This window comes from Dryobates pubescens, chromosome 13, assembly GCF_014839835.1.
Source record: "Dryobates pubescens isolate bDryPub1 chromosome 13, bDryPub1.pri, whole genome shotgun sequence".
NCBI lineage: Eukaryota > Metazoa > Chordata > Aves > Piciformes > Picidae > Dryobates > Dryobates pubescens.
The window spans coordinates 29,669,776-29,694,008 of NC_071624.1; the positions used below are offsets into that span (position 1 = coordinate 29,669,776).

At 48.6% G+C, this 24,233-nt stretch overlaps 1 protein-coding gene across 1 annotated transcript in view; it reads left to right on the forward strand.

Moving 5' to 3' along the window:
- Positions 1-23,152, forward strand: part of RPH3AL (rabphilin 3A like (without C2 domains)) — a 31,408-nt gene extending 8,256 nt beyond the window's left edge. The window contains exons 5-8 of the mRNA XM_054167007.1: positions 7,943-8,117; positions 14,571-14,684; positions 15,125-15,304; positions 22,992-23,152. Of these exons, the coding sequence (XP_054022982.1) occupies positions 7,943-8,117; positions 14,571-14,684; positions 15,125-15,304; positions 22,992-23,152 (630 nt within the window). The remainder of the gene's footprint in view (positions 1-7,942; positions 8,118-14,570; positions 14,685-15,124; positions 15,305-22,991) is intronic.
- The last annotated feature ends 1,081 nt before the right edge of the window (positions 23,153-24,233 follow it).

Here is a 24,233-nt window from a genome sequence, read left to right on the forward strand (position 1 = left end):
CTGCAACCAACTGTGAAACCTGGGTGCTCTGCTAAATCAATTTTTGAAATGTAGTGAGACCATCTGTGCAGGTGTTTGAGATGCTGAACTCCCCCACTACATGTGGAAGTTTGGCATTGCTTTGGTTTGACACAGGAGGGGTTTGTCTGTGTGGAAGCAGTTGCAAAACTCAGGTTCAGATAAGATGAGTGGTACATGAATCCTGCTGGCCTTTAACTTTTGAGCAGCAGTGTGGGTAGGTAGAGGGCATTCCAGCTCCTTGGATATTGCTGTTAATTTGATACACTGAGCCATCCAGATGTTTTCAATTCCAGATGGAGGTCTCACAACGAAGAGTGAGGCAGGTCAGGGAGATGGGCAGAGGACTAAAATTGACTTTATTTCTTTTATTCTGTTCTTTTCTGTGTTTTTTCCCTCATCTCACACTGTACATTTGGTTTGGGTTTTTTTCCTATTTGAAGAGCCTTGGTCACTGGACAGAACCTTCACCTGTCCTGTTAAGTGTTATGTGTAGCCACTCTGTGGCCACTGTGTGAGGTTACAGTAACCTTCAGAGCTTGTTCTCTCTTTGAATCCTCAAGTATGGCCAAAGTGCTTCCCTAATGGTAATGGATGGAGCTTTCCTTCTTAAACTGCCTAAAAAATAGCTTAATCTTAGCTCCCAACCTTAAGTTTCATCTTTATTTTTTCACTCTTTAAGGTTGTTTCAGGGCTGTCTCCTTTCTTGGTGCCCAGCAGAAGGTTGGAAGGATCACAGTGGGGACACACAGCCAGACATCAAATCATACATCCCCTCAGTCTTCCCACATGCTCTGCTTTTATTTTGAGGGAAGGCAGGGAAGCATTGAGAATTAGCAGAAGCCTTGAGGCATGTCAGCTAGGGCGTGGAAGTTGAGACAATGTCAGAATAAAGGCTAGGAAAGTGGCTTTGATCAGGTCCTCCCTGAGGTTTGTATGAGAAAGAGATGAGTCTCATAGGCCCCAGGCTGATGGCTGCTACTAGTGCAGTCCCTGAAGCTGGTTCAGGTGTCATGTCACTACAGGGCATGCACTGATTTGCCAGGTTTCTTGTACAGGCTGGTGTTCACCACCAGTGCCTTGTTGCCGTCTGTTTCTGTGATCTGGATCTGTCTTGTTTTGCCATCTGCTCTGGACCAAGCCCAGTTGGCCATGCTCTTTGCTGAAGGTTATATTTGCTATCAATGAGTGCAGATGGATGTCTGCTCTTTGGGATCAGATACTCTCATTTCTGTCTAGCCTCTGAATCCCCTGCATGATGAGTAGGCATTGGCCATATTTTATTTCCTGGAATCCAAGCAGAGAGTTTCAGGAACATGCTGGAGCACTTTGAGTTGTGTGAAGCAGTAACAAGTCAATGTTACACTTTGCCTCTTCCCTTCTCAGTGCACAGCATCACTGAGAAAGGTTTTTCTTTGGCCCATGCCAATGAAACACATGCTTAAAACAGCCTTGTCCCAGGCCACAGGGCTCTGGCAACACCTCCCAACTTGTGGGGCCCCTAAACTTGGTCAGCTCTAGTAGGTGAGTGTTTGATACTGGTTTGGAGTGCCCCCTCCAGCAGGTGTGATGAGATGTGGTATTGCCAAGCTTGGTGATTCCCTCTACTTCAGTGCTTTGGTCACCTTCTAATTTTCTGAACCACTGCTCAAGCTATTTGAGCATTGTATTTATGAAGCTCTCAACTGAGTGAGTGAGAGACTGACAGGCATTGAAGTGAGAAAGGGAGGTCATTCAGAAACCTGGGCGGACTAAATGGTGTTGGCTAGAGTTAATAAGTGTCATCTGGCTGGGACAAGAGCCTTGGACTGTAATTGCCCCCTTTAGCCTCTGAGTGAGCACGTGAGTTTTGCAGCCCACCAGGGTCTCAAGCCAGGATGCTGGGGTTGCACTGATTAGCAGCTACCAGCCAAAGTGTGCAGTATTGTTCATACCTGCTAAAGCTTTCATCCCTCCATCTTCCTTCTTGTTATTTATCCCTGTAGGCTTGATCTAAACTAGCATAAGTTTAGTGACATGGTAGTCAGCTTCTCCTTCTTGCTGCACAGACAGAAATTGTGCTGGTCTTAGGTATGCTTAAATCATCAGTATGCTTGGGTCAAAATGAAAACCCAAGTAACAAGCTGTTGTTTACATCAGTTTTTCAGTTGGAGTTGAATGTTTCATGCCCACAGATCCCTTTGAGAATCCCAGCCTCAGCCATTCCAAAGTGTTCTTTGCTGCTTTGTGTTTCCTTGAAAACCTCTACTGGGAAGGCTGCACTGCATAGCAATGAGGAACAAGTTGCTCTGACACTGTCTTATTTCTGGAGAGTGGAGGTGATTAATGGATTCTGCCTGCTGCTTGCATCCCAATCATCCAGAAGCAAAGCAGCATATTCAGTGTGATGTGTCCATGCAGGGTGGGAGTCTCTGTGCTGCCAGAGGGGTGCTAGGAGGAATACATGGCTGGGACCTGACAGAGCTTGGATGTTCTTGCTGGCAAAGAGAACAACATCCCCAAGGGCCAGCAGAACACCCCTGCATCTTAAGTGCATCTCCTCTTCCTTGAATAAGGTAGATCTCACCTGCTTTAGGCGAGAACCTGCCTGTTGGAGATGCCACTTGTCCCAGCTCTTTGCAGAGGCATCTGTTGAAAGCCCCTCTTGTTCTTCCAGGATTCTGTGGATGTTTTCCTTTGCAGTATCTTTGAGGGTGGTGGAATTAAAGCAGATACATGGATCATGTTTTGTTGTTCCTGCAAGCAAGGGTAGAAGTGAATTCAGTCAACCTCATATTCACGTTTGAGGGCAAGAATGTCCCTTCCTTCTTGTCTCCTCCATATGCTGCCTTTCTGGAGACTGACTCCTTTTTCTGCATATGTATGAAGTCCTGTAGCACAATCAGGGATGCTGATCCCTGATTGCAGCAAACTTTGCCCATGGGTTTGCAGTGAGCCCCTTCAGTGACTTGGCAGGGAAGCAGTGATGCACCCATGGGAATGAGAGTGCAGTGCAGAAAGGGACCAAGTCCTCCAGCAGAACAGGTTCATTGTGGTGCCTGTCAGAGGAGCAGAACTGCCTGGGAGGAGCTGTGGTGGGCATGTGTACAGCTGGAATGGTTCCCAGCTGCCAGGCCTCCGGCAGAGCACGTGAGCTTAGTAACAGCTTGGGCAGCAATGCCTGTGTTGAATTAGTCTCCTGTGGCTGGAGTCTGCCTGTCACCTCCTGGCCTGAGAGGGAAACGGAACCTGCTGTGCTTTGTCAAATCCCTGCCCAGCCATTTAACTCTCTGCACAGCCCTATTTTGACTGATACCTCCAGGTTCTGCACAGCACCCTCCTGAATTACCGCTTTATATATGTATTTTTTTCATATCCATAATTAGTGATGCTATCATGGTAATTAAAATCCTCTTGGAAGCCTTCGTGCACATTTACATTTGAATTGACACATCCAAAACTGTAGTCATAATGAAAACAGTTTCGGTAGGGTGGGGGGAGAGAGCTTTTTTTAAACTCCACTGGCTATGAAAGACAGTGTCAACTCTTGAGGACCTGTTAAAGTTTTAATTTTCCCCCTCTGCTTCACTTCCCCTTTAATTTCTTCTCCCTCACTAAACAGCATTTTCATGTCTGGCTGCGTTTCCTGGTTTATCACAATAAACCATGCAGAGGAAGATTACGGTGCCGGAGGAGCAGAGTTTTTTCTCCTCCCCTTTTGCCCCCAGGGCTTCCCTTTTCACATATGCCCTCATACCATTTTGAACACAACATAGCCCAGGGTTAATACTGCCTGGCACGAGGATGTCTTGGCAGAAGACCATCCTGATGGAGGGGAGTGTTTATTTTGGGTGACTCTGGGTTGAATCGAAGCGATGTGCACCTGTTTGCAATTCAAACTACTCATCAATAGCCTGCCGTATTATTTTGAGGGATGGTAGCAAGTGGTTAGACTCAAAATAGTGTCCTCTAGAATAGAGACACAGGAGGGAAAAAAAAAAAAGAGGCCTGACTGAGAGGGGAATGATAAATCATGGGAGGCTGGCAGGCACTGCAGCTTGAGAAGCGTTAGGGTCAGAGGTGCCATAGACACTTTTTTTTTGGCTATTCCGGAAACAAAGCTCCGAACGGCAGATTTCGCTGCCTTTTAATTTTCTTCATCCTCAAGCACTGAATGTGGGAGTTGACAACAGATTGCTGTAAATAATGTAATTGGAAATCTCTGTGTTATGGAAAAGCAGATGAATGCAAATACTGAAGCTGAAGAGCGCTTGCTCTTTCTTTCCTGCCAGTGGTTTGCAGTGTGCCAGAGCCACGGTGGAGAGCTGGGACAAAGCGAGCGTGGGGGCACATGCAGCGTGAGGGCAATGAAGTCCTCCCAGGGTGGTGGCATTTGCAGGTGCCTTTCTCTTTGTTAAGTGTTGTAGCCCACGAGAACCTGCTCCCCTGCCTTTCAGCTGCTTGAGAGGTTGAGCCAATAACTGGTGTGTCAGCATGGGAAGCTAAAGGTAGCTGTTTTCTTCTTGCCCAAGCTGCTGTGAAGGAAGGGAGCTAGAAAGATCCTTTGTAAGCATCTCCATTTAGGGGACTTGTGGCTTTGGTGAAGCAAACTCTGGGGGGCCTGCAAGTACCATTACAATTCCTTCAGCTGTGATCCTATCCCTTCCTCAGCAAGTCCTAATGTTTTCTTTGTTTAGGAGCTTGTTTTAGCACTTGTGTGTTCAGAGAAGGAGAAAGAGGAGGGAGGAGTAACATGCATTTCACCAGGGCCCAGTGATTCTCTGCTAGGTGCCATTTACAGGCTGCACTTGAATGTGCCAGATAAAAATAAGTATCTGCTTCTGACTGTCTCATCCTGTAGCTGTAATGATGGCTTGATGCAACTTTAATAGGAGTATTACCAGGGTTATAAAAGGCATCGAGCTCCCTGGACTTGTCATGGCCATGGCTGTTAAATTGGTTTGAAGTAATAAAAGAAGGAGTCTGTTGCTAAAGTGGCTCTTCTCCCCTGTGTCCAAGCCACCTTTGCTTTAGGGTACTTTTGGTGTCAGGGGAGGCAGAAGGACAGGAGCCTGAAGGAGATCAATATTGAGTGTGGATTTTGGTTGTGTTTAGCTGGGGCAGCTTGAGTGCAGTGGGCCAGAGACAGCCACAGCTGGTGATTCGTGGTGTGGCTGCTCTGTCCTGAGCCACATTATGGACCATCATGTCCTAATCTGGGGTGATGCAGATACAGACATTTACTCCCCTCTGTCAACCACTCAGAGCAAGGGATGATCAGTGTTAGCTAAAGCTGGCTTGTTTCAAGAGACTGGAAGTGACTGTCTGTCCCTCTGGCTGATGAAATTCCAGCTCCACCCAAGCTCAGGCTGCCACAGGGGCTGGATTTCACCGTCTGTGCCAACAGGACTGGTGGGAGCAAAACTCTCGCTTAGAAAGAGCAAACTGCTGCTAATAAACAGGACTTTCATTGCTGAAGCGCTGCTATAGATTTATTAATTTAAAATCAAGCAAGACCTTTGCTGTCAGGCCACTCCTGCAATCAATGAAGCTGCCATCAATAGCAGTCAGCAACATCGATCTGTTTTGATGCATGGATGCTGAAAGTAACCTGTGCCCACGTGCAGGGCAGAACGTGAACCACCGGCGCCGGGCACACTGCTGCCCTGGGCGGGAGCAGAGCTGCTGAATTCAGACAGGAAAGAGCATCTCGCTGCAGCTATTGAAGAGCTGATCTCAAAACAATTTCAGTACTGCTGTAATGAGACCAAACTCTATTAGAAGCACCAATTTGAAGTGAATATGTATGCATAGAATCAATTTTATACTGGTATTACTACATCAGAGCTGGGTATATTATATCATTAACTCTTTCTATAACTGGACTTGCCTTGGGGGTAGTGAGAACCCTGGAGGTGACCAGCCTTTTCTTAGAGCAATCTTGCTGTGTCTGATTGGTTTTATGGTGTGCCTAAATTGTAGCTCGCCTAGAGATAATAGGTCTCTTCAGTGCTTCAAATTAAATTACAGATGTTGCAAGGCCTGTTCAGAGGATGACTGTAAGAAAGGGTTGCTTGTCCCTGGCAGTTTCTGCAGGGAAGCTATGTGTGCCACAGCTCCCCAGTGTGTGGCAGGGCACAGACAAGCTCCTCAAGCCATGCAGTAAGCCAGTTAGCAAGGTGCTTATTGAGATGCAAACCCTGTGGGTACAGTAACCCCTGTTCTGGCTGCTGTGTCCTGCATGTGCAGTTGTCCCCAAGGCCAGACAAGAGAGACCAGGTCTTGCCCAGCCTGCAGCTCCTTCGTTGCATCTTTATTTGAGTTGCAGTGGGCTAAGCACAGTATAGAGATGTCTGTCCCAGACTTAAAAAAACATACTGCATCCCAGTCCTTGGCTCTGCAGGAGTAGCAGAGCATGTTCCTCCAGGATCTCCATGCTGCATTGACGTGTGCTGTTGTACAAGCTGTACCCCATGCCGTGCAGTCCCTGTGTTCTTGCCGAGGGGACAGAAGGAGCTGTGATCAGCTTGTGCCTTGGCTGCCTGGGTCACTGTTTTGGCTGTTTGCATGTTGGCGAAGGAGCTGGTAAAGTCTTCTGTCTGCCAAGGCTCCCTCTGTAGAAAAAGAACTTGCAGTCTTCTCTCTTTTAGGGAAGTGGCTTCCCAAGCTTCTTTGCTTGGAGCAGACTCACTGTCTTGCTGAGCTGTTGGTGGAGTTGCTGGGGGCTCTCAGCTGCTGTGGAGATGAACAAGTCTCTTTCTTGCACTTTCCCAGTAACTGATGCGTGTGCTGGGCCACAGTGATGCTGAGATTTCTTCTGCTGGGTGCTCTTCTTTTAAGAGGCATGCTACCAGGTTCCCCAGTGAATTCAGATTGCCTACATTTGTCTTTCAAGACCCTGAACACAGACATTTTAGCTCTCTGTGTTGATGGCTCTGGTCTAGGAACCAGGCAACCTGCTGAGCAATCTCCTCCCCTCAGTGAAATGGTGACAGTGGTGTCCTGCTTTTTGTGCTGGCATGAGAAGAAGTTGTCATGAATGCCAGGTGTTGTCACTGCCCTCTGATTTGATTAAGCCCTAAATGCAAATTGCAAAGGTATTGCTCTAAATGAGGTATATCTGCATTTACACCTGTTGTCATTGTGCTGATACCATATGCAAAATGCTTTGGGAACCTGGAGAAGAAATACTGATTATCTCCTTCACTCTGAACAGGAATGTAAGGTTTCTACCCCCCCTTCTTGAAACAGAAAATTATATTTTTACTGTATTAACTTGGTTTTGCCCTAGCTGTCTCATTAGCTCATTATTAGACTGCTGGAAGGCACAAAAGAATTAGGTTTTTAGAAGCCATTTCTCCTTGTCTCCTGCCATCCTTTTCCCTTCCTCTGGCTCACAGCAAGCTTTATATTAAATATACTTAATAGAGCTCCTTCATCATAAGCTGCATTAAAACTAAACTGCAGAGTAGAGGACATTCTTACAGGAGGTGGTGTCAGATTCCTGCTGCAGGTTGAGGTTGTTTGAGTGTCCTTCTGGTTCTGGGGTTCTAAGGCACACTCATTAGGTGATCTGGCTTAGCCTGATCTGCTCTGGGGGACAAATGCCAAGGTTGTGCTGTTTGGTGTGGCATGAGGCAGTGTTTCTGCTCTCCTGGCATTGCCCCTTGCATCCCCCAGGAGCTGTTGCTGGTCTTTGACTCTCTCAGAAGCAAAGTGGCCCAGGCTGAGGGGCCTGTCCCAAGATGACATTTGTCAGGACTTGCTGCCCCTCCAGCTAGTGCAGAACTTGTTTCACTCTAAGCAGAGCACTTGCTTGAGGCACATTCCTGCTCTCTGCAGGAAGCTTTCCTTTTTGTGCTTTCCCGATGGGAAAGCAGCAGATGCAGAATCTGAACTGCCTGCTGCTTCCAGGCTTAAGGTGTTGTGTCTCTGTCTGTAACAGGTTTGGAAGAGGTCTGGTGCATGGTTCTACAAAGGGCTGCCCAAGTACATCACTCCTTTGAAGAGCAGCAGCAAATCCAGTGAGCTGCCTGCACAACCTTGGCAAAGCGAGCCAGTGGTGCCGGAGCCAGAGAATGCTGGTACCAGCAGATCCTTCACCTGGGCCAGGGGAAAAGGTTGGTTGTCTTCTCTGTGTCCAGGAAGCGGTGAGGGGAAGGACCTGGTTTCTACTGTTACTAGTAGGATTTAGCTAATAGGGGAGACTAGCTTAGAGGTGAGGGATAGCTCACAAGATACGGTGTTTCCCACACAGGCAGTGATGGGGTCTCATGCTACGGTGATTTTTCAGGTTTCACTGTGGTAGCCCAGAATAGCCTCAGTCCTCCTGAACTCCCTGTCCTTCAGTCCACCCATGCTTTCCTCCATTCCTTGCAGACCCTGCTGTTTTGCTGTGACTGCCAAAGGAGGGACAAGCCATGAAGCAGACACCGCTCCACAGGGCACCATTGGGCAGATACTTCAATAGCTTTATGCTGGGTTAGAAATCACCTCCACCAGCATCTCTCTGGGGTCTTCCCAGGGCTTAGAACAAGGAGGCAGAGATTATCTTCTACAGTTGGTGGGCAGAAGTGAGCTGGTGCATCTTTTGTTCCTGACCCTCCCTAAGCAGTTGAGGCTGGCAAAGGGTGAAGCTCATCCCCAGGCTTTGGGGAGGGGGATGAGGTTTACAGCATGGAGAGCTTGAGGCTGTTGTTCTTTAAATGTCTTGGAGAGGCTGTTGATTAACTTAACTGTGTGCAAAGCTGGAGCCAGAAGATTTAGCTCTGGCAAGCCTGAAGATTTACAAGCTTCAGCATTCACATCCCTGTTGTTAGGAAGACCTTGACTGAAGTAGACCATTGTGTCACATGGAGCATCTTTGGTTGCTGTTGCATCAGATCCCTACCTTGTAGGGCTTTCTTCTCCATTCCCTTCCATCTGCCCACCTCGTCCTTGCTCATATGCCCACTCCAGTGCTGTGCCTGGAAGTAGCAGGGGGGAAGCAGCAGCTTGCATCGAGGAGCTGAGCACCCATGATGGAGCACAACAATGAATGGATGCTGCAGAATTAAAGCCACTGCCAGTCTGCTTTGATTACTATTCATTTCTTTCTGGTGTGGATTAGCAGAGCTGTCTAGCCTCTCTCCCCCTCTGTCTTGTGTTATGATATCCCCTCAATTGGAGGGGGATATCAGTATACCAGTGGAATGCACCCTTCCCCATCAGGATGGGCAGGGGGAAATAACCTTTTAATAAAGAGGACTCAGGAGAGTTTGGTTTACAAAGCTTCTCTTCGGGCCCCAGCTAGGAAAACACTCCCAGCCTTGCTGTAACTTTTGTAATTAAAGACAAACTAGATCAACAATAGGTGGTTCTGCTTCCCTCCAGGAGATGCTTGGAAGGAGTTGTCTTAGCAAATGAGCTGACTGATGAGGTGTTTTCTGCTCATGTGATGCAGAAAGCATCACAAGTCAGAGATGTTGAGCCCAGACCTGGCCTGGTTTTTTAGTTCTGATTTTCATTTGAGTTAGCCCTTCCCCTAAATCATGGCAAAGGAACAGGTGGAGGAGAGCAAAGCAGCCTTTAGTAGGCTTTGATGTGGATGGTGAGCCTTTCTCCCTGTGCTCTGATTTTTGGCTGGCTATTGTTTTATGGGTTGTATAACAATAATTTATGGTTTTATTTTCTGGTGCTTTCTTTCCTTGTTGCCCTTCTCTATTAGGCTGCCTGTCCTCTGGACAGCTTTCAATGGGCACTGTGGGCTGTAATTCATCTCTGAGCTGGGAGCTTGTACGTTTCACCCCTTCCTTTAACTCTTTTTCACCTGCCACTGCTGGAACTTGTGCTGTTTGTCATCTAAAACCTCTGCAATGTGCAGGGCAGCCTCCTTCCCCTACAGAGATGATGCAGCTGTGATACTGTGGGCATGAATCTTCATCCAGGCCTGGGCTGAGCTTCATGAGGCTGAGGCTGACAAGGCAGCCAGCCTTACCTCTGCCTGGCTGCTGGCTTTTGTCAGCTCCCGCCTCGCACACCCTCATCTGAGCACGTCCTTGTGCTGGAGTAGAGCCTTGTTGCTTGTTGCAGTATGTTCTGGGGAACAAGCTGTGGCATTTAACGTGCCTGAGCCTGACAGGCTGCTCTTGGGTTTGTCTTGGCCAGCCATATCTGACCCCTCCGTGCGCCTCCCCAGGTGCTGAAGGAGCCATCTCTGAGCTATTAAGGGATTCAAGTCAGGTAGGACCACCACAGGCATAGCTATGTCCTGGCTCAGCCCCAGGAGAGCCTGGGGAGAGGAGCTGCGGTTGTCTCTCTGACATCCTCTGTGCCATAAGCTGCCTTTCATCAGGGATGAGCCAAACCTCAGCTGTCCCTTTTCTTCCTCAAAAAGAAGGGATCAGTGCCAGGCCCTGGGTACCAGCTGCTCCAGCTGCAGGAGGGTGTGGGAAGGCAGCAGGACTGAGGGAGCCCAGGAATGTGCCTCTTGCAAGAAAAGCCAAAGCCACCAGGAAGAAGTTTTATTTTTACACACCCATTATTTCTCTTGTGCTCACTGACACTGGGATTTGCCATTGCCTTCAGTTTTTCTGTAATAAACAAGCAGTTGCCATGGGAACTCTGCTATTAGTTAAGGCACAATAGCAGGAATATTTCTTGTGCTGGGGAACAGCTCTCCTCCATGTGGTGGAATGTGGGTGGGTTTCTGCACAGGATCAGGTGGGATGGGGCAGGCACAGGGTGGGGAGCACTAAGCAGCAAGGCTTTCCTTCTTCCTGACTGAGTTCTGCAGAAAGAAATGTGAAACATCTGGGTGGAAAGCAGAAGTGTGATCCCTGAGCTGTTGCACTGTTTGGCAGGAGGGCTGCCTGCTGCTCTGCTCGGTCTCTGGTGGTTTCTCCCTTTGCAGTGTGCTCCGGTCCTGTTGCCAAGCAATGTGCTGTCAGAGCAGAGGAGCAGTGCCTGGGCAGGGCAATGCAGCAGCTTTGTCCAGCTTCTGTGTGCTGGAGGCCAAGTCCCTGAGTGATGGAGCATGCTGGGGCACATCAAGTGCTTTGCAGGCCTTGGATGAGGCTGTCCAACTTCTCTACAAGTTTGAGCTGTGCCAAAACTCCACGTGTCCTGCTTCTTGAAGGGGAGAACAGTTGGGTCCAGTCCCCTCCTCCTGCTTGGAGATGTCCTCACAACTGCAGGCAATGCTGGGTGTGATCTAGCTTAGGAGCTGCACTTGTTGAGACACTTGGGTTGTGATAAAACTCTTCATCTCTGACCCTCCCACCTGCAGGGAACAGGAGCTCTCAGCATCTCCACTCCCCAGAGGCTGTGTTTGCAAGGGCTGATGATCTGGGTGCTCAAGGGCTTGGCTCAGCCTGCTCATCCAGCACATCTGGGCTGTGCTGGGCATGTGTGGCTGCTGGGAGCTGTGGGGTGCCCATGAGTGCCCATGTGCTTGTTCCATGGGTTTGGAAGCTGCAAGAAGTGCCAAGCTTTGAGTGTGCAGGGACTGAGCTCTGCCCTGCAACAGGCAGCAGGAGGGAGTGTGGCTGGCTCTTGCCATGGCAGGCATGCCTGTGCCAAGTGCACATATTGAATATTAAAGCTCAGCCCCAGCCAAGTGCTCCTTTCCTCTTGGCCTCAGCACATCCTCTGCTGCTGGGGTTAAGTGCAGCCTGGTAACCCTCCACCATTCCCTGTGGCTCTCTATACCAGCCTGGAGGCTGAACCACATGTCAGAGGGATCAAGGGCTCTGGCAGCAGCCACAGGGGGTTCAGGCCCTGAATGAGTGACCCATTCCCTGTGGGAATTACACTTTTCTTGTGAGTGTTATCTCAGTGTATTTTTTTTAATGGACTTTTTTCAGTCAGCTGGAATGGAGAGGGATAAATCTGTTATGTTAGCTGAAAGTACAGATGTCCAACGACTCTTATTGATATATCAGCAACTGCTGGAACACCAGATTTATGACTTCTGGGATCTGGAAAGTGCCAGCAGAAGGGCTGGGAGCTTTGGGAGAAAAATTACCTTAAAGGGAAACATCGATGCAGTGAGTAAAATAGGCTGTTGCTGGCAGCAGAGGAAATGAGAGCAGACAGGGCTGCTCCTGTGGTGCAAGTGCCTTTGTATCATTAATATTTTCCTCCTCTTGTACTGGTCCTCTCTGCACTGCTGAATGGCAGAAGGGAAGGCAGCTAAAGTCATCTCCACTGACTCACCTTCTCCAAATGAATCCTCACTTCCAGCATTTTTAATGGATTGATATAGGAAGGAGCTGTTCCAAAATGATGGATTTTATGAATCCAAGAGGCTGAAATAGGCTGATGACCAAGTGGGGCAGGAGTGTGTTTTCTGGGCAATGGGATGGTCAGAATGATTCTCACAGCTGAGGTGTGGATTTTATAGCAAAAAAATTCCATTCTGCTGTGTGTGGATTGTTATTAAGAGTATTTATATATAGTCCCCCACCTCTCCCAGGGAACTCTGGGAAGTAGTGAAGCTGTCTTTAAACAGTAAAACCCATCCCCAAACCTTTGCTTTGAAGACTCACAGCTAGAAGCGCAGCCCCTGTGCTTGTAGCAGGGCTTCACTCTGTGAAGCTCCACAGCCCCCTTCCCTGCAGGTGAGAGCTCCCATCTCTAATGGTGCTGGGAGGGGAAGGCTGTGGGTGCAGGAGGAGCTGGTGCCCAGGGAAGGCTGCATGGGAAGCGAGGAGGGGACCTGGCAGCCTGCCCCTGGCACAGCACTTGCCAGCAGCATGGCATGCGTGGGGAGCTGCCTTCCAGGGCAGCTTCAATAATGCTTTGCAATAACACTGGCAGCCAGCTTTAATATCCTCAGAGATGTTAACTCCAGGAAAGCACTATTTGAGGTATTAATATTTTTTTCTATTTTAATAAAATATTTGCTGTAGTACAGATTGCTGCCTGAACACAGGAGCATCTGCACAGCTCCTTGGCAGAAATAGTTGGCAGCTTGTGCAAGGAGGAGGAATAGTTGTCCTCCTGTCCTGGGCAGTGTTAAAGGGTTTGTAGCTCTGCTAAGTGTATGCAATGGGGTTTAGGGCTGATACAGAGAGGTAACTATGGGATAGCTCTCTGCTATCCTATGGCTGTTTCCTTGCTACCACTGCAGCCATGTCCCTCCTGGGCTCAGCAGCACCATGAGGTTGGACACTATGAGTACCATGGAGTGGAGGCAAAGTGGTTTGTTCAGTAGCACAGGGGACTAATTTCTATTGGAAATGTAAGCTTGGAAGTACAAAGAAGTAGTTGGGGCTTCCTTATTCTGCAGCAGAGGCTATGTGGGTTGCAGCCTTGCCTGCTCTATATCCCACATGAGCCAGCATTGTGCTTTCTAGCAGGAATTGTGACCCACTGGCTTCTGAGCTGCCAGGAGAGCTAATGTCTGCCATGGTCAGACAAATGCTGTGGCTGCAATCTTTCAAACAAGAAGATGGTTGCTTTCCTGTTACTTTCCTCCTTGATCCCATTCTTTTTGTTCTGGGCTCAGGCCATTACAAAAGCCCTGGAGATGGAAAAAAAACACCTTTCCCATTCTAGCCAGAGCAGCTGGCAGTCATCTTTTACACAATACACACAGCAGAGGTGCTTGCATAATTGCATGGAAAAGTGGGAACAACCTGCCAATTTGGGAAGTTGTGTCTGGCAAAATGAGGCTCCTTCAGCTCTTGTGGAAACTATGGAGGGTGGAAAGCAGCAGTATTAGGGCCAGGATTCAGGGGAGGGAAAAAAAGAAGAAAGAAAAGTGACCTTGGAATGAGGGAAACAGTCTCCTTGAGGAAGAGGAGCAACCCTTGCCTTTGAAGCCTTGGGGGCAGGGTGCTGATAGGAATGAGTGCTGAATGGATGATAAGCTAAAGAGGGCTGGTTCTTCCTCTAGTCACTGCAGGAGGTTTTATTTGATGTGCTCAGGATTTTTCTGCTGTTTTCCTGATAGATCCCAGAGCCTCCACAGGGCCCCTGCTGCACTTGAAATGCAGCTTGGAGGAAGCCAGACCCTCTCCTCACTTTGCTCCAATGTGGATGCTTTTATATTACACCCAGGACCCCTCCACCTGCAGCTGAGCAGAAACCAGCCTTGTACTCAGCCCTCAGTGTGTCACTTCCCCACAGGTGATGGCAAACATCAGGAGGAGCAGGTCCAATGTGCTGGCACAGGGGTCAGCAGGAGAAGAGCTCAGCTCCCAGACCAGTCACCCTGCAGGGCTCTTGGTCTGGCAGCAGGGAACTTGGACCAGCAAGGCTTGGTACAGGAGCAGTGTGGTGTGGTCTCTGTGGTCCCACTCTGGCTTAGGAGAGAAGTGGTGGTGGTGTGCACATCTGCTTCAGATGCTGGCACCACTGGAGTTTGTGCAGCAGAGTTATAAATCATCTGTAAAAGGTAAAATCATATTTGAGAGGACGAGTGAACAGCTGTGGGGGAACTGCAGGTAGGGCTCCTTTTGGAGAGGGAGAACGTGATCAGCAAAGCAGCATTTGTTTGTGTTTTATTTTAATCCATCTGGCACCCTCTGTGGCAAATGTTATGAACATTGTGAATATCTCTCTGTCCTCTCCCCTGTTCTTTTCTGCAGTGGTTTCTAGCGACAGTGAGAGCGACTCGGAGTTCAGTTCCTCCAGCCTGGATGACAAGTCCTTACCTGTGGGGTCAAAAGGCTCACGAGGCACAAAGCACCGAGCAGGGCTGGGTGAGGAGCTGCTCTTCCTTGTGGCTGGAGGGTGGGAAGTTTAAAGTGCTTGAGTGTTTGGCTCTTGGTACTGTGTGGTTTGGCTCAGCTTCTTGCCTGCCCTGTGCTGGTGCAGCCTGCTGGCTGTGGTTGTGGCTGTGCCAGGTGGGAAGATCTGGTCCTTTCTCACTGGGGCAGTATCAGTGGGTCAAACAGGTGATCTGTTCCACCACTGCCTGCAGTGTTTCTGGGTCTGTCCCTGCAGCTGGGAGCTGCTCCTTACTCCTGACTTTATGGCACTGGAATCTTTGGTGCTGTTTTTGCGGCAAAGAATAGAAAGTAGGTTTTGATCCTGCTTCTGAGGCTGCCTGGATGGGAGTGGGGACCTAGCCAAGGGAGAGTCAGGACCTAGCCAAGCATCTGCACCTCTACAGCAGCATCTCCATGTTGTGTCCTTGCAGCACCCATCGGGGAGCCCAGCCAGGCCCTGGGCAGAGCACTGGGGAGCACTCATTCCCCTACCCTCTCGGGGAGCCACAGCAGCCTGGGCAGCGAGCAGGGGGCTGCCCTCAGTGCCACGGAGAGCTGCCAGAGCGACCAGCTGGCTGATGGGCGTGACAGCGATGGCAGCAGAGTCCTTGGTAAGATGAACCTCCTCTCTGTGCAGGTCCCTGCTTCCGTGGCTGGCTTCCCTCAAACCACAGCATTCTCAGAGACACACCTGGCTAAGCTACGGCCTCGGATCCCCTTTCCTTGCTGCTGTTCTTATGGCAGATGCTGTCACAGCATTACAGCTCACTGCTTCCCTCTTCTGCAACATGAGTAATCGTTTGGGATGGGAGCTGCCTACACTCACCTCTGAGAGCAGCTGTAGACTGGGTTTGTTCCCCTGCAAAGGCCTGGAACTCCTGTCTGCCCTATGGAGGCAGCAGGACAGATTGAGCTTTTGCTGAAGCAAAGCAGAAATCCAGCAGCTTTATGAGACCAAATAAAATGTTTCTGAATATTAGATGGCTCTTGAAGCCAAGCATGGCTCTTCCCAGAACTATGCAGTGCAAAAAGCTGACACTCTGCCCCCCTCCTCAACAACCCTGGAGCAATTAAGTGACTGAGAGAGCAGAGGCTGCTATCACATCTGATCTGGAGCAGTTGGAGAGATGCAAATGTGTTCTCTCTGTGGTTCCTGCTAATCTATTCAGTAACCCCTGAAGTTACCGTTTAGCAGCACTCCCTCCAGAGCGCTCCTGATGCCTTGTGACCTGCCACTCCTTTTGCTCCTGAGCCTCTTGTGTGCTGTGCACGTTGAGGTGTAAATTGGATTAGAAAAAGCAGATTTATCCTTCAGTGCAACATGGAGTGAGAGTCCCCCTCCCCACACTTCCTGCTAGAAATAGCCATCATCAAGTTGCTTTCCTGCTCTTCCTGCCCTCCCCACATTTCAGGGATTTGCAGTTTTTCCTTGATATTTTTTAGTTTTTGCAGAACAAACCAGATCAGTGCTACTGCTGTTCTGTCTGTCCTCTCTCTGGATTATCCTGCTGCCCTGGACAGGGTGGTTTATTTTAAGCCCCTTTTGGCTGTGGTTTGCTGCAGACAGCTGGTTCCTGCTGTGGCAGAGCAGCAGGTTGTCCTGTGGGACTGAAGTGGAAGGTGTTGGGTAACAGGTGTGACCCTTTGGGTACTTTTTCAACTGGTGCTGCACAGCCATGCTGAGGTCTGGATGGATGCACACCTGGACCGTGTGTTTGTGCAGTGCTTAGCACTTTGGAGCTTTCCTGCCAGCTGTTTGAACTAATTGCTGCAAGGCTGTGACAGTGCAAACAATTTCTTGGAGGCAAAAAGTGCCTTTTTCCTACTAAAACCCTCATATGCAAAGCTTGGCACAAGGGGTCAACACTTTCCAGTAGGATGTCCCCTTGCTAAGCAAGGGAGAGCTAAAAATGACAGGCAGCATGGACATAAATGGCAAAAATGGAAACTACAGCAATCTCTTGAGCCCAGTTAAAATAGTCCCTGAGATGTAGGGGAGGATGCTGCTATGGAAAAGGTTAAGCCAGGTTGGCTGCCTAGAGAGTATCTGTAATGATCTTTATTATGCCTGGGGTCATTTATTTCCCAGGCTTCCTGCAGAAGGAGCTGCTTTGTTCACCTCAGGTGTTTGCAGCAGAGAGTGCCTTGGTAGGAGAGTTCTGTGGCCCCCAGAGCCTGGGAAGGGAGGCAGGGAGCAAAAGTATTTCTGCTCAAATGTGCTGGGGTGGGAATGAAGCCAGGGGTGATTGCAGTTGGCATGGACTTGAGAACTGATGAAGAGTCACATCAGAGAGCCAGCCACTAGCCAAGCATCCTCCTGGGCTGAGGAGCTGCTGCAGGTATGCAGGGGGTTGGGTGGCAACAACAGCTATGGCTCTGCGACCACAGGAGGTGGCAGGATGGGTTCCAGAGTGGCTGGCTCTCTCTCAGCTTCTCCTGGCATTGTGCCTTTCCACAACAGGAGTGCTGGCAACGTTAGAGATTCTAGCAAAGGTGTCTGCAAGGAGGTGAAGCTGCAACCTGAGCATGTTGTGGGAGGCAGAGCTGTGCCTGTGTTGTGTTTGCCATGGCTGTGTGCTCTGTTCCACAGCACAGGTCATCTTCAGCACTTCAGGGTGGGGTTTGTTTTCCCTCCCATGTGTTTGGGATGTGGTCTTGCCTCTGTGCAGTGAGGGAGCAGCAGGGGTGAGCATGGTTGGTGTTCATTTACTCTGAGAGCACTTCACATGCCCAGCTGGAGAGATGCTACCACCGTGTGCTCTGGCAGCCACGATCCATTGCACGTGAATTTAGTGATCAGCATTGTGCAGCAGTGCCACTCGAGTGGCCTCATCTTCTATGCAGCTCTGGAGCAGGTGGTTTGAGATCAGACATCCAGGAGGCTGCAACGCTGAATGCCCCTGTGTTTTGCCAGCAGGAGAATAAAGAGAGGAAGAAAATCAGCACTGGAGTCCCCTAGGAAGTATCCTGTGCTTCAGGGGGGTTCATGTGCTCTGGGATGCTGGAGGCTTGGGCTGTGTGGAGGCTTGGGACAGGTGGCAGTGCCTCCCCCAGTCTTTAGATCAGAGCTTTGTCTGTCTGTGAGGGGTTTTTCATAATGGGTCCCTCTGGATGCCACTACTTGCTGAAAAGCAGAGGCTGCTCTTGCTGTTCATCTCTGTAAAGAGTGTTGGAGGGCATGGGCAAAACTCTTTCCTCCATCTCCCTGCCTGTGGTCCACTCTGATCCAAAAGCAGAACAAGGGGCAAAGATCCTTCCTCATTTAAATTGCTGATTCTCTACTGCAAAATGGGGGAATTAAAGGGAGATTTTGCTATAGCTTTGCTGAAGGCTCTGCAACTTTTTAACACTGTTGGAAGCAATTTTTGCTTCATATTAGCACCTCAGGTGTTGTTCTACCGGTTACTTTCTTTCTCTCACCTCTGCTCTAAATCCGGTCTCAAGTGTGACTTTGCAGAACTCTGGCATCCTTAAATCCCAGGCTACAGCCAGAGCTGGGAGTTAGGGAGCGGTACTGCAAAGGCAGCTGTGCTTTCATAGTCTTTTAGCTGTTTAAGTCTCAAGCATGGTCATGCAGCAGAGGGAAAACAAGGAGCTATTAAGGAGAGTTTGTAGGTTTCCAGTGTACTGCTCCGGCTGGGGTTTGGTGAGGCAGATAATGAAGCCTGGGGTTTGTCATAAAATGACTCATTGTCAGAGCTGCATTGGGATTTAGGCAACCTCAGCCCATGAGCCAAAGTTGCAGAAGAGAGTGGTGAGTTCAGAGGCTGCCAATTTCTTTTTCTTTCTTTTTTTTTCTTTCTTTTTTTTTTTTTTACCACCTCTTTCAAACCCTTTCAAAATCATCATTTTCTGAGGGTCTGGTGTTTCTTCTTCTGATAGCTGTAAAGAGGAAGGTCATGTGCTTTTTTTACCTGGAGAATGTTTTATCTTCAAGCCAATGAAATTTGCACACAGGGAAGAAGAACAATCTTCCTTTTTCCCCTTGCTTGCCCCCAGCTAGGGAGGTGACTCACCTTGTTCTGGCTGTACAGCTGATATGCTAAGAGGAGCCTCAGTTTAAAAAGAGTAGAATCCTCACAACTGCTAAATGTGACATTTTTAATAAAGAAAGAGAATATCAAACAGAATTAAACAAAGAAATCATCAATATCTTACAGTGGCTTTCTTGAGCCCATGCAGAGCTTTTAATGGAGATAACATCTTTGAGCTTGGACCTGGCTGCTGTAGGGGGTAGATTAAGAGCAAAAGGCATCTTTCCTCAGATCAGTAGCAAGTTCTATTTTGGTGGGAATCAGTTAATGGGGTCCAGAGCGTCTTTTGAGGACCTTGTCTCAGGAACAGGTCAATCCTGTTTGATATTCTGTGGGTCACCTGAAGAGCTTGCTGATAGGGAGCACTGAATGAGCTTGATGTGGGCTGTGGGGCTGGAGAAGGCTCTCATTTGTCCTTAAAAAGAGAAAGTTTGAGAAAGCAGCCACAAAATAGCTGAGGAATGAGTGGCGTACATCCGAGTGCAAATCACTGCCTCCCCACCTCTGCTTGTTTGCCAATGTCTAAACTATTAATACTTAAAGAGCAATACAGCAGCTGGCAGTTAAACAGAGTCATGTTAAACAGTGCTGTTGCTGAGTCTGGGAGCTGGGACGATGATGGCAGCACCTGGTGGAGTATAAGAAACGTTGTGGCTTGCAATCACAGGGTGAGACCAGCTGGAAGGACCTCCACAGGTCAGCCGGGCCAGCCTGGGCCCTTCTCCCAGGATGCTGAAGCTGCAGCTTCTGGATACCTCTCTTTGGCTTCTTGCTTTGTAGCTGTCATGCTGCAAGAGGCTGAGCAGAGCTGAGGAAAGGGTCTGGAGCTGAGAGAGATGGGCAAGAAATGCTGCTTCCAGCTTTCTTAATCTGGGGAGATTTATGCCATGTCTTTCAGGAACTGACTGGATTTAGAAGTGAGGTTGTGTCACTCTCTCCGTGGCTCAGTGCCTCCCTGGCTGGGGCAGGCATCAACTTTTGCTCATAAATATGCAAGCTGTTAATACATGAGACAGACAGAGGCATTCTGCATTATTTTCATGGCAGGAAATTCTCAGGGCATCTTTGAAGTTAAAGCATTAGCTTCTCATTTTTCTTCCCTTCTGTTTCTCAGATGTCTGTTTTGCTCCCTCAGGGACAATGAGGAGGTAACATTTTGCTTCAGTGGGTCCAACTTCTCCATTCCATGTAGGGAAAAGAATTGTCCTAACAGTAATTAGGCTCTGAATGGGATAGTAATTTCTTTAATGACTTTCTTAGTGGCAGTCTTTGGGGAGGTGACTTTTGTTTTCCTGTGCTTGGTGAAAAAGTTGCTTAAATGCTTTTAGATACCTCCTCTCATCCCTGTGAGCTACAGCCAGGCAGTGAAGGCTTCCAGGGCTGGCTTTACAGCAGGGAGGAATAGATGGGTAACCACACAAAGGAGCTGTGCTTACAACCTCTGTTCTTCCTCCCTCTGCCTGCACTAAGGACACAGGATAGAAAGGAAGGAGAGGGGTCAGATGTAAAGGGGAGACCCTCATCCACACCCAGCCCCTTCAGGCCTCTGCCTCCTGCACTGGCTGCCTTATCAATCTTTGTGCACTGCGGTGTGTCCCCCTTTTCTTAGAGCTTGCTGCCACTGCCATGAGATTGAGTTTTCCTGCTGCCAAGGAGGATGAGTTGTCCCTCTTCCACGAAGTGAAAAAAACTGAATTGTGCCTTCATGGCTGAGAAGCTTTGAGCTGCCTCTGCCTCCCTGTGTTGGTGCTGCTGAGCACCGAATGGTCCTGCCGTATTCATAAATAAAACATGGCTCTGGGTAGTGACAGCATTAGGAAATGATTCAAGGTTTGTGTTCCAGATACATGGCCTTTGTAAACATGAACCTCAGGAGAAGCTTGTGCCCCCTTCCGTGATTTGAGGAATTAAAGTCTTTTCCTCCTCAAGTGGTAGAACCAAAACATTTTCAGCTCTTTTAAGTCCTCCTTGAAGTTAAGTGAATAAAGCCTTGAGCACCTGAAGAAGAAATGACTTTCACTAGAGCTGTAATTCTTGATGGAGTTTTTAAAAGTGAAGACTTTTTTTTTTCCCTCTTGAAAATAGAGGAGTGACAAAGACTCATTCCCTTGTCTCCTGCACTCAATACATCTAGAAACAAGTCTGCTGCTGAGGATGAAACTCCTATTTTTGTGCCTTCTTCCAGATTGCAGAGGTCTGTGCTTTGGTCTTTGATCAAGCAGCCTGTCTGGCCTCCTGCCCCTCACATCCTTAGACTTATTCTCTGCCCTTTGAAATCCATTTACTTCTCGCGCTTCCAACCTTCTATTCAGCATTTTGCACAGAGCACTGAGGGCAATAGTTGGTATCTTTCAAAACAAAGCATAAAGGAAAGAGCACGGGAAGGCAGTAATACAGCAGTTAAAAGTCTGGATTTTGGATTCTTTGTAAACACATTGAGAGGTTTTATGGCTCGGGAGGTTATCTTTCAGCTGGGATGTCAGCCAGTAGCTGGTGGGAGGAATTTATAGGACTCCCTGTGCCTTGGACATTTCACATGAACTCGGTGACTGGAAATATCCTCTGTCCCTTCTCCAGGGGCCAAGATAATTTGTGTTCTCTTCCCTTTGGAAGAGTTAGTATTTACCCACTGCTGCCTTGGAGCATTCCATGCTGCCAGCTCCACATCTCACTGGAGCCCAGAAGACCCTGAGTTTCACCAGGGACCGCTGAAGTGATTAGTTCAGGTTCACTCAGCTGACATGAGCCAGAGTGCCTTCTGCAGCAGAGCTGCACCCATTGCTATGCTGCACCCATCCCCAGCCATGGGCAAGGACTACATTGTGCCATGGCTCCTGTCCATGGTCCGAGTACCCAGAGGGCAGGAAGATCACGTAGAGCTCTGTGACACATGAATGCTATCACCTGGTTGGGAAACCCCTGATTGCTGAGGCTTGGCTTTCAGTCTGTCTTGGCCCTAGGAGGGAAGCCTGTACCAGAGGACCAGTTCTAGCAGTGCAACTCCTTCTTTGTCCTTCTTTCCCTATTTCTTTCCCCTGTCTTTAATAAAGTTTAATGGGCCTTGACTGCTGACAGAGTGTGGAGTAATGATGCATGGACGTTCTCTTCATTATTTTTAGGAAGCTTTTAAAACGGCACTGAGAATGCAGAAGCAACATAAAATAACTCTGCCAAGTTTCTCCCCTTCACTGCTTTCCAAACACAACTTCTGTCTTTGTGTATTTTGAAGGCAAACGGCACGGCCGCACCAGATCGCGATGCTGATGGAGGTGAAGATGGAGCTGCTTTGCCTGGATCCAGCTCTCGCCCCTTGCCCGCTCCTGTAGACCTCACACCAGACAACTGCTGCCTGTGGTGACTTTAGGGTGACAGGTTTTGCACAGGTGTTAGCAGCACAATGGCACCTGGGAAATTACCTGCCTGTCCTCCCTGCCTCACTGACCTGGTTTATGGCTTGGTCTGGTTTCCCCTTCTGCTGACTGACCTGCACTTTGAGGTGCTGCTCAGAGAGGGGTGCTGTGCTCTGTGGTGCTGCTGTGAGGTCCAGACCTGTGTTTGTTTGGAAGGAGCACAGAAAATGCTTACTAGAGCTATAGGAATGTGTGCTGCCTTTGCTGTTCCTGGCTTGCCAAGCCCAGTTCCTGGCCTTGCAGTCTTCAGGAGAAAGGGAAATTCACTCCTGTGCCCCTGAATCGGATGACTGAAGAGGACTGAATAGGTCCCTGAGGAGACTGCACCCTTCTACTGCTTCTCAGCTCAGGGGTGAATTTCCCTCTGTGAAAACGGGTGAGAATTGGATTCCAGTTTGCTCTTGACTCCCATGGACCCAAGGTGTCACTTTGTGTGTTTCTGGTTTGACTTGGTATGAGTTTGGTGGGGGCATACTGAATCAGCTGATGAAGTTGTGCTCCTCTTCACTTCCACTGAGGTCTCTCTCAGTGGCAGGATTGGCTGCTCAGGGAGCCTGCAGTTAGTAAAGAAATGCTCAAAGAAGTTTGCTATCAGTTCTTAGGTCCTCCTGGCTGTGCACTGGCCTGTGTCCCGTGGTGAGGGTGATGCCTTGGCAGTGGGATAATGGGCACTCTGTGTGTTGCAGCTCCTGTTGGGAGGATGCCCACCCCCACATGGCTCAGCTGGCTGCTTTTGTGTACCCAAACTGGACAAAAACTTTCAGATTATTTGATCCTGTTAGGCTCTGCAAATTCTCCTCCCACATGCACACTTTGTCTTCTGCACGAGCCTTTGTCTTACCTTTTTCCTGTAGGTCTGCCTGACTGTGATGATGTCATCACAAGTCAGGCTGTAGAAAGCTGCATGTCCCAGATCTACTTAATCTTCAGGATGGACAATTTCCCTCCAGGGCCTGACATGAGAAAAATCAAATTACCTGACATCTCTAGAGCCATTAGATCTTTGAAGGCCTGAACAAAACAAACACTGGGCAAGTAGGAGTCTGTGGATTTTATTAAATGCTTTGGATCTGACCTGTCTTTTGCTGAAGAAACAAACAATGCCAAAAAGTTCCCTCTGAAATCATGGATTTAAAGGCAATTTGTGCCTGTTAATGTCAGCCTTTTCCCTTGGTTATTACTCTTCTGTTCTCCTTTGCTGCTGGGCACTTTGTGTGCATGTAGTATATGCTCTTACAAATGGCTGCAGTATGAAGATAAATGAGATTGGGTGCTGGAACACTCGAACAGGAGATCGGAAATCAATCCTTAACTTTCTCTCTAAATGAACATGGCCCAACAGAAGACCATTCCTTTACTGCCTTTCTGGGTAATGTGCTATGACAGGTTGCTGGGAAAACCCTTCCAGCTCTTCCTCTGTGATTTGTTTCTGATCTTTTGAAAATGAAACAAAACCTTTGGCTGATGTGGACACAAAGAGAAATAACCGAACGTAGGCTTCACAATGTCAGTGTTGAAGAGAGCAAGGGATAAGGTCCTCCACTAAGAGAAGCTTTGTGTCATGGTCTGTGTTGTCTAAACCTGACCATTGAGACTTGGCCAGCTGTGTCTCTGAAAGGGGTAATGCCCAAGTTACTGGCTTTCTCTGGAAGGGTAAACCCAAAAATCATCTCTTGCTGAAATGCCAGTATGATTTCAGAGCTGAGGTCATGCTGTTTCTTCTGAGAGCTGTAGGGTCTTTGATTTCAGAAGTGTTTTGCCACTAAAAAACTCCTGTCTTGCCTGGGAGCTTTTGACAGTCCTACTGAGGCTGTCTTGCTCACGCTGTCATTACTGCAGTGCCTCAGACAGCCTGGCCTGCCAGCATAAGTTAATTCTGTAGGAGAAGGGGAAGGAAAAAGACACTTAAAAATTGACTCAATTTTCTTTAAACATGTTACTTTCTCATCAAAAACTCCACACTGTGAGTTGGAGAGACTTTTTAAAATGGAACATGTCATTTCTAACTCTTCTTGGGCTTCATTCCTGGGCAGTACAGGCAGGTCACTCACATTGTCACTCACATTTTCACCCCCACTCCCACTTCCTACAGCCAC